This window comes from Biomphalaria glabrata, chromosome 5 (genome assembly GCF_947242115.1).
Source record: "Biomphalaria glabrata chromosome 5, xgBioGlab47.1, whole genome shotgun sequence".
NCBI classification, from domain to species: domain Eukaryota; kingdom Metazoa; phylum Mollusca; class Gastropoda; family Planorbidae; genus Biomphalaria; species Biomphalaria glabrata.
The window spans coordinates 23,337,247-23,347,936 of NC_074715.1; the positions used below are offsets into that span (position 1 = coordinate 23,337,247).

At 32.9% G+C, this 10,690-nt stretch overlaps 1 protein-coding gene and 1 non-coding gene across 2 annotated transcripts in view; one reads left to right on the plus strand and one right to left on the minus strand.

The window, feature by feature from the left end:
- Window positions 1–4,907, plus strand: part of LOC106065455 (protein patched homolog 1-like) — a 44,153-nt gene extending 39,246 nt beyond the window's left edge. The window contains exon 28 of the mRNA XM_056030742.1: window positions 266–4,907. Coding sequence (XP_055886717.1) covers window positions 266–594 — 329 coding nt within the window. The 3' untranslated portion in view covers window positions 595–4,907. The remainder of the gene's footprint in view (window positions 1–265) is intronic.
- Window positions 4,908–9,894: 4,987 nt separating this feature from the next.
- On the minus strand, window positions 9,895–10,016 carry Trnal-caa (transfer RNA leucine (anticodon CAA)). The gene is made up of 2 exons: window positions 9,979–10,016; window positions 9,895–9,940 (listed from the first exon to the last, which is right to left on the minus strand). It is a non-coding gene; the product is annotated as a tRNA-Leu (tRNA).
- Window positions 10,017–10,690: the final 674 nt, after the last annotated feature.

Here is a 10,690-nt window from a genome sequence, read left to right on the forward strand (position 1 = left end):
TTTGAATATAAGAAATATGGAGGAATGTTTTTTGTGTTTGTTTTTTTTATCTGTAACTTTGATCTGTATCTTGGTCTGTGATATGAAATGAGTGATCTGTATTTTGGTCTTTGATATGAAATGAGTCTCTTCTGTTAGTTGAAGAAGTCAAAAGTTATTAATAGTTTTACACTTTTAGTCATGAGTGAATTTTTTTAACAAAAAAAAAAAAAAACAAAAAAACTTAAACTATAGACATTCTAAGAAAGCTAGCCATTTCTTTCAGGATGTGTCAACCAAGAACATACTTATAAAAGTAAGAGGCGGAAGACAAGGGAGAGTGACAACATCAGCAGTGGCAGTTCAGATTCAGATACAAGTTGGCATAAACACAGTTCACATAAAGACACTTCCTCTGTTTGTGAACGCCACCACTGTAATAACCCAGGCTCCTGTTCCAATCGGCTTCAACCGTCCACACCTCAGAGACACCACCGTAGGAGTAGTCGAGGAAATAGTAGTCAGTCAGGAAAATCTTCTGGCAACCGACAGAATCAGTCCAGTAGGGGTAACAGAGAGGATGATAGCTCAGATCATGACTGTAGTCAAGTCTGATAGACTGAAAAAATTTGTTGTCATTCGCTACCAGATGTTATTTTTATTGTTTCAAAGCTAATAACTAAGATCTAACAACTGAACGTCTGCCAGGTCATGTTTCCGGATTATGGGCTCTAGAATAATTACTTGTGTAACTTAACATCTAAGGTCTATTCAAACAAGAAGCAGTTAATCTCACATTGCAAACAGAGTTTTGTAATGAGCAAAAGTCTTTTCATTACAATGTTAGATCAAAATTGTAAGTGAACCATTACTTACAAAGTGTTGTGTTGTTAATTTTCATTCAGTGAAAGAACAAAAATACAAATGTTGAATTAAAATACTTACAGTATAGAGCAATTAAGTATCATAAACAATGGTTTTGATAATGCAAAACAAATTTCTGTATTATTCAGAAATGTCTTTAAAATGAGATTCACTTTTATCTATAGTTTTTAGTACAGTCCAGCAAATGTAAATGAAACTGTTGTGCCAAATGTGTTGAGATTGATGTATATTATGTGTGTGCAGAGAGTTATTGTTATCATTTTGAAATGAGCCAGAAAGCCTATGTTTCTGGACAACACACTGCTTCTGTTCAGCAGTAGCCTTAGACTCTGGCATTACCGGTGCATGATGCTTATAATTTTAAGTAGTTGCAATTCTAAGTGAAAAAAAGAAGTGATCATTGAAGTGGTCAACATAGTAGACGTACCAAGTCTTTTCTTTGTCTCCTGATAATGAAGTACACTTAAGGTTGATTTTTGTAAATCAAAAATTTTAAGAAAAAAAAAAATATTTTCATGAGATCACATCCCTGCATAATATAAACCACAAAGTGCCTTGCACATGCTAAGTGTTTCAGCTTCTTTGAACTTTGTCAACTACAAAATAAAAAAAAAGAAAACATGCTGATTCATGATTGTAATTTAGGTGTCAAATTTGTTTTTTGATTAGTTTTGTTATCTCAATTTCACATTGAATTCTGAATCAATTGTCTTGTTTAGTTGTTAGATTTGTTGTAATTTAGAGTTTGTTTCAGTAGTAATAGTATGTATAAATTATTTTTTGTAAAGAGATTGTATTTGTAAATGTATGTACATTTATAAATATTTGACATTGTACATTTTCACAACCTGTATATTGAATGGGGCGGGTGGGAATTTGTGTTGTTTTACTTTTTAACAGTTCAAGCTTTGCTAGTGGGAATTTTCACATATGTACCCAAAGTCTATCAAGCATACTTCAATGACTATATTATATATATATATATACATATATGTATATGTTATATCTGTATGTGTGTGTGTGTATATATATATGTATACACATATCTATGTATATAAGTATACATATATATACATACATATATGTATATATCTGTATGTATGTGTGTGTGTATATATATAATATATATATATATATATAATTGTTCTTGTCTTGTTATGGAAAAGGCTCTTTGACTCTTTGTTTTTATTGCCAAATATGTCTTAAGAGTTGTGAAGCAAAAATTGGTTTTATCCTAATGATAATAATTTACCCTGCTCTAATTGTTGACATTTATATGTGTCTGTGTAAAGCTTTCTTTAGCATTGCTTTGAAAAGACTGTAAATACTCAATCACTGAATATTCTCCTTGACTTTTTTTTAGTATGTGCTAAAAATTCCCACAGCAATCTGCTGACTGCTTTGCTCTACCTCTTTATCCTAACGGAGATGCCTTAATGGAAGATCTTTTTCATTAGGGGGCTCCGCACAGTGCAATGTGATAACTTGACTTACCCCAAAGAAAAACAAATATTATTGTTCATTCTTCATATTAATACTATTGTGTGCTTGACTGTTTGTTTTTTTGTATGTTGTATGTGTGGGTACATGGTTTGTATGGTACTGTATGAGTAATGAGGTGGCTGTGGGAATGTTTATGTTTAAGAACTTAAACAGGAGCATTGTTTATAACGAAGACTGTGGTTGATGGGTTCTATAAATAATGGAAACTTATTTAAATGTCTTCCATTTTTTGTATGTTTTAAAAAAGGTGATGAATATATGTATATATAATGTGCACACTACTTTGAATATGTAAAAACAAAAAAAAGGTAAATAGTGTCAGAAGGGTAGATTTAATGTGCTGTAAATGGAAGATGAAGGAATGATTACAGTGATATTATTAACAGGATCTAGGTGTATGAAAGATATGTTAGATTCAAGTTGTATTAGCTGTATTTAGATGTATGGAGAATGTTTAATTAGACTGATAATCAAAGAATCTAGATGTATTAATTTAATGTTTGTCTAACAATCTGTATGTACAGATTGTTGCCAGTACCACTGTGATGTCATTAGTTGTGTCCATTATGCAAGAAAGTTGAATAGTTTTAGCTTCCAGCAAACAATTTCAGGAAAACTTAAAGATTATTGTTTATATATATATATATATATATATATATATATATATATATATATATATATATATATATATATATATATATATATATATATATATATATATATATATATATATATATATATATATATGATTGACCCCAAAAATATTTTAGAAACAATTGGGTATTTTTTTATTGATTTGAATTTAATTAACATTGCAATATTTAAATTCTTTGTCGTTTAAAGTAGAAAGTCGTGTTGGTTTTTTTTGTTTGTTTTTTTTTGTTGAAATTAGGGTATGTCTCAGTTTAAAAAAAAAGAAAAATGGCATTATTTTTAAAGATTTTTATCAAGTGTATAAATTTTAAGCCTCTCACTCCCATTTTTCTGTAAGATTTATTTTGAAATATGCTTGCATATAATTTACATTTCTGATGCATTTTCAGTCTTCTCCCTCAGTCCTTAACTGTACGGGTATTTGATCATATCAGGTGTTCCTTTTTTCTTTTTAAAGTTTTGTTGAATGTTAAAATAGTCAGCTTATAGTAATGTGAACCTCACTATGACATTGTATAACTTTTTTTTGTTTGTGAATGATGTAATTTAATTTGCTGAACATGTGACCGTTGCTGTAGACTCTAGATGCACCCCACCCCCCTTTTTTTTATTAGTCCATTTAATTATCAAATTTGCAAGATATGTTAATATTTGATTAATTCATTTGCTAAGCGGCAGTATATTATTAGTTTCAAATGAACTTTGTTCATGTTTCACATGAGAAAATTGTTGTTTTGTTGTTTTTTTTCTCACTAAAGAAAAACAATTAGACTTCAAAAATGCCACTTTTTTTTTTCTCGCCAGCATTTATTATCAGGTTCTTTTATTTTTTTTGTTTACATGAAACATTTAATAAGCATTTGTAATTTATCCTAACGATTATGATGTGCAATATAATCTGTTCAGAAACTTTGACAAGTGCATCACATGACACAATGAAACAGCAGCTTATACAAATGGTCATTGACAACACCATGTTCTGATGCATTTTTATATATATTTATATATATATTTATTTATTGTTTAGACTCATGTTTAATCCCCCCCCCCTCAAGCCAAACAGATTTTATATCGCTCCACTTAATGACAGCAAGGACACTAGTAGCCAGAAAAGGATTAAATCTGTAGAGAGCTTGTCAACTAACCTTTTCACATTTCAACTAATTAGCAAATTGTTTATGGCATGCAAAAAAAAACAACAAGAATGTATTTTGATAATGCAAAGACTTGTTTAGATACTTAAAACCTAAATTTGAGTACATGATACATTTAACTCCACCAAATATATTGACTTATAATTTCAATTGTAATTACAATTTAGCTTCTGCATATTTCAATTAAAACAAAATATTAAATGATTCAGATTTTTACCAGTCCTCTGCCATTTTCTTAATCATGAAAAGGTTTTAATGCCTCAAGGCTACTTTCTGTTTGCAGAATGATTGTACAATTAATAAAAAGATGTACATATTCTTATTGGTCAAATTCACTTATGTTTTCAGAGCGATTGTTTTATTGATGTATGAAGTCATGTCTTGGTATACATTGTTAACAATAAATTGATTTTTATAACCAAAAATATATACCAAAATAGTGTTAAATAGTTTTTCATTTCATTTCCAAGATTTAGTCCTATTTAAATAGTTCAGAAGTTCATTTTACTGCAAAACAAGATATTTTCTTTTTATTTCTGAACACTCATTGGAGGACATACTAAAAAAGATGATGTAACATCTATCCAGGGTTATAATGTATTTGATGACACATGTCAGGAAATCAAAGCCGTAAAACTACTAGGCTATATTACCATATTTTTGAAGTAGTTAATTGTTCAACTTCCACATGGAAAATCAATAAAAATGTATCTACATATTCAGCAACTGGCTGAGTCACTGGAGTCTTTTATTTTTCTCATAGGTACACAGTGCATTGATGGTCTTTCTTTGCATTATGCCCAGGAATATAAAAGAATAAATCTTGATGAGCTCTGCGTAATTGGTTTCTGGTCAATAGCTTCTTATTTCATAAAATAAACTTTTCTTAAACTTAGTAACACTTCAGGGCAGAAAGTGAAGTAGCATTAATGCATAAAATATTTATTCCTATCCTTAATTTATAAATCCAAGATGCAACCTTATAAAATACTCAGATACATTCGTTGCCACAAGTGCTCCTTCTTTTTTTTAGTGTCATTAGAACATGGAGCGGGTGGCATGAATCAGACAAAAAACAAACAAACAATGACTTAGAAGAGTATAGTCTAATTAACATGCACGACTAGATAAAGAGGACGTAATTATTTTCTTATTAATAAGAAGTCTAGATTAAAACAACGATTGTTGATACCATTTTGGGTTTGGGTCACACTATGTAGTGAGGAGTGTCTGGCGAAGTTTCATAGAGAAATGTCCAATGTTTGTACAAACTTATTTACTTATCTTAATAATACATACTAATTATTTATAGACAAACTGGGTAGCCGCCTCGGATTGATGGGGACCTCGGGAGGACTCAAAATAATTTTTGGAATGAAATAATTGCGAAACATGGATCAAATCTCAAACAGCAGAAGTCTCTAGCTCTATGTCTACTAGTCTAGCAATAAGTCTCTACTATCACGAATGTTTAGATCTAGCTCTATGTCTACTAGTCTAGCAATAAGTCTCTAGCTCTATGTCTACTAGTCTAGCAATAAGTCTCTAGCTCTATGTCTACTAGTCTAGCAATAAGTCTCTAGCTCTATGTCTACTAGTCTAGCAATAAGTCTCTACTATCACGAATGTTTAGATCTAGCTCTATGTCTACTAGTCTAGCAATAAGTCTCTAGATCTATGTCTACTAGTCTAGCAATAAGTCTCTAGCTCTATGTCTACTAGTCTAGCAATAAGTCTCTAGATCTATGTCTACTAGTCTAGCAATAAGTCTCTAGCTCTATGTCTACTAGTCTAGCAATAAGTCTCTAGCTCTATGTCTACTAGTCTAGCAATAAGTCTCTAGCTCTATGTCTACTAGTCTAGCAATAAGTCTCTAGCTCTATGTCTACTAGTCTAGCAATAAGTCTCTAGCTCTATGTCTACTAGTCTAGCAATAAGTCTCTAGCTCTATGTCTACTAGTCTAGCAATAAGTCTCTACTATCACGAATGTTTAGATCTAGCTCTATGTCTACTAGTCTAGCAATAAGTCTCTAGCTCTATGTCTACTAGTCTAGCAATAAGTCTCTAGCTCTATGTCTACTAGTCTAGCAATAAGTCTCTAGCTCTATGTCTACTAGTCTAGCAATAAGTCTCTACTATCAGGAATGTTTATATCTAGATCTAGGCTTACTTGTTCTTGTTAGACTACATATGTTAGAGGACCATTGTTTCTGCCTTTTGGTGAAATGTCGAAACGTAATTTCTAGTCTGGTGTCAATGAAGCATATTCTTGCTATTGGCGCTTGGATGGAGCTGAAACATCGGTTTATACCATAAGGATATTTTAAGTGAGAAATTGCGCTATGTGAATCTAACTTATTTGTTGATTTAGATCAGTGGTTCCCAAACTTTTTTGTCTCGTGGACCCCTTGCCATGTTTTCTGGTTTTCTGTAGATCCCTGCTTAACTTTCAAATTTTTGCAAATTCAACATTTTTTAAAAAAACTTCTTTCTATCTGTACAAAAAGTAAAGTTCCACTCTCAGACCTTGTGGTCTATAGGGCAGATGATGTTAAGGTCATCTGTTTCTGTGGACTACGATTATCGAGGGTGTGTTGTGGCCAGCACAACGACAAACCGCCTTTACTTTTCCCCAACTAATGCCAGGTACCCATTAGAGCTGGGTTACCTCAGAGGCGTCCAAAAGATCCCGAAATTAAAACAGGATTCAAACTCGATACCCCCGGTTCAGAAGCCAAGCACTTTACCACTCAGCCAAAACGCTTCCTAATTTCTATCTGTAAAGAGTTGAAAAGTGTAAAAGTAATTTAAAGCTACATATTATACATATTAGAGATTTTAGAGATCTCTCTTTTTTATTGATAAATTAAAAAATTCAAAAGCAATTAAAATAGCAATCTCCAAACACACTGACCTTAAGTATCATTGCAAAAGTATTCGCAAAGACCAGTTTCTCGCGTATTTCTTGATGTTTCATGTGTTGCTCAAATATTGAGTCCGCGCGAAGATGTTATCACTATCGAGAGAAAAAGCGAAGGCGAGTAACTGTCGCCTCAACCAGTAAGCTTCGAGCAGGAAGGGCTCATTAGTCTTGGCTGGCTACCTGCCTAGCTGAAGTAAAACTGAATTCAAAACTCTCCAGCCTTGCAACTCAAACATGAGAAAGGTTTTGTGGGTCAACCCTGAGGAAAAATAAGGAGCCGCGATTCTTATGCAGTTTGCAGCACACATCACTACATCCTGTCAGAACCTGTGACGCTGCTGAGCCCAAACTTATATAGCCTATGTTGTTTGCAAAGAATTAGGCATACATATGAAGCTTTTAATTTGAAAACTCGTGCTACCGAAGCAAACTTGAACTGTATTGTTGCTTAACGAAATTCTTTTAATAATATCAGATGTGAGTTTGTGTAAAACAGTTTTTAAAACTACAACGGCTGGTAAAAATCAATGTTTTACCTATGGTGTTTTCCGCATTTTGCCAGAAATAAGTAAATTTACCCTTTCAGACATTGTGATGATGTTATGGTCATCTGTTTCTTTGGCCAACAGATAACGAGCAGGGTGTCATGTGGGCATAACAACGACCAACCGCCTTTACTTTTACTAACATAAGTCAGGTACCCATTAGAGTGGGGTGGACTCACTACCACACACCCCTATTTTGCTATAAGTAAACAGATATTGTAAGACTCACAAACCACCATCTTCTCTATAGGATGTTGAATAGAGATTTTGTGGGTGTATTCTGAACTTTATCTTTGAATGTTCATACGTTTTCCAAATCTATATTTTTTTATCAGGGTGACATTGTCGCAGATGATCCTCCAGCGTAATTAGTTTCATATCGTCATAAAAAAGGCAATCGGCAACCGCTTGATTGACAAGGAAAGAATGAACAATTTTAAATAATCAACGCTGTACAGTCTACATTTCTTTTTGTTAAACATAATTTACATGTAGACAAAATTAAGTTATTTTAATAAGTATTGAAAGTAAATACAACAATTTTTCGTTTGAATAGCAGGATAAATATTCAAATGATTAACTTAGGTACACATTATATCTAGTGTGAAGAATTGCATTAATGGGATGTAAAAATTAAAGTCACGACCTGCTTATATGAAGTCTATTAACATAGACCCCCGTGGACATCTCATAGACCCCAATTTGTTTTTTCACTTTCGTAGACCCCTTGAAAGTCTTCGTAGACCCCCGGGGATCTATGTAGACCACTCTGGGAATCACTGATTTAGATATAGATATCTAAATATAGACACAGGAAGGTTTTTAGTTCATTGCATATTTTGCGGAGGTTACCAGACGTCCGGCAAAAGGAGGCCATGTCCTCTTTTTTGGGATCGTGTCCTCTATTTGCCTTAAGTGTGAAAATGTCCGGCTTTTGGTTACCTCAAAGGCATATATTCTTTTAATCGAATTGTGTTTTTTTTTTTTATAATACGTATTAGTTGCAAACAAGGGCAGCAACTGATTTAGAACGTCATGTAGTCAACGCTAAACACCATAACATGATACGAACATGTAGCCTACTTTGAAGGTGAAAGCAAACTGTGTGAAGGAGGCTACGAAGACGAATGCAAACACACACTCAATCTATATGCCAAAAATGCTTTGAATATTTGGACAAATGGACGGCGCCCTTCGAAGAATCCCAATGCTTTCGCTGTGTGTCTGTGAATACATTAAAAGAAACTTCATTGGATGATTGACTGTCATGTCTACAGGCACGTGACCTAAATGAAAAAGATGTTACAAATGAAGCTGTTGTTATAAAACTTGTTACAGTTCTTCAAAATGTGTGATAAATAATAAGGCTTGTCTTCGAGTCCTAAGATTAATGAGGAATACAGTATTTCCCGTGGCTGCGCAGCCCCAGTTGTGACCTGGAAGAACAAATCGCTCCGCCTGCCTACAAAAATCAATGTCTACCACTAATACATAAAACACTGAACCATAATCTTCAAATACAAAAACAAAATTTAATAAAATACTCTGAAAGACACAAAGATAAAGGCACATTCCTCATCCCATATGCTAGGACAAATTTGTACAAATACTCCTTCTTCCCTAGTGCTATTAGAGCATGGAATGGGTTGCCTGAGCTAGCCAGGAAAACCAGTGACTTGGCAGAATTTAAGTCATTGGTTAATATGCATGACTAAATGCATGACGCGTAGGACGTAATCATCTTCTTTTTTGAAGTAACGTCTGTATTATATAAGATAAGATAAGATAAGATATGGCTCTGAGACATGGGCACTATATTAAAACAACTAAGACTTCTTGTGTGATAAATAGGCCTACACAGTGGACAAAAGAGAGAACAAAAATGCCACGAGAGGAATTCTTCTCACAAAATAAGATGTACAATTTAGAAGAAAATGTCATACTTGGAGATATGCTTTCTGCTTAGCAATATGATTTGCATTACTGCCTATGATTTACTTTATGTTCAATGAAATAAAAGTAAGTTCAGTTTTTAAAGTTTTCATTGTTCTGTCCTCCTTTGTAAAGCTATGTCCTCTTTTTTGTCCTTCTTTTGGGTATGCTGGTGTCTGATAACGCTAGACACATATAATTTTAATAACGTACGACTCAATTTCACGACTAAATTGAAGCCATATAAAAAATTATCAATATTGAAAATTTTTAATAACAAGTATTAAATTAATATTAATTCTAAAAAGAAAAAAAAATTGTCAGAAGTGGGATTTGAACCCACGCCCACATTCGTGGACCAGAACACTCAATCCCATGATTCATGGGAAGGATTCATCTATCCTTGAGTCTGGCGCCTTAGACCACTCGGCCATCCTGACATACATACAATTTTACAAAAAAAACATTATGTTCTTTGTTTATTTTGCGCCATCAATTAATGTTGAGCTACTTAGTGCTGTATTTGAAATTATTTTATTAATAATTTTATATAGATATACGAATTACGAAATTATCCTATAGATCTAGATTTGGAATCTATATATATAAATAGAATACTTTATGTTAAACTATTGTTTGTTGTTACGATCTAGATTCTAATGTTGACGCTTTGGTAATTCTACATAGGTCAGTGATATGTTAAATTAGATCTAGAATCTAGCTCTAGAGTTCTATATAGATGTAGATCTATATTAGGAAAGGCCCATCAGCGAAATGGCATATAAAGTGAACACCTCCCCGTAATTTTTATCCATTCTTATTTATTTCAAAAGTAACTGCAGAACTAATAAAATGGTATTACAAAGACTTCATTTTTCTACATTTCCCACATATTTACTTTCGTTTTCCCTCATGCAGTAAAGCATAGCTGAGGGTCAAAGTTGACATGTATGGAAATTTCATTCTCAAAACGTTTCCGGATAAACGATAATAGGTCCGAACTTAAGGCGATTTTAAAGCACCAGTGGACATCGGCCGAAAAAAAAATCATATTATGCTTCTAAATAGATGAGGAAATAGAAAGCTAGAATAGCTGAGGCTATTCATTCCGTTG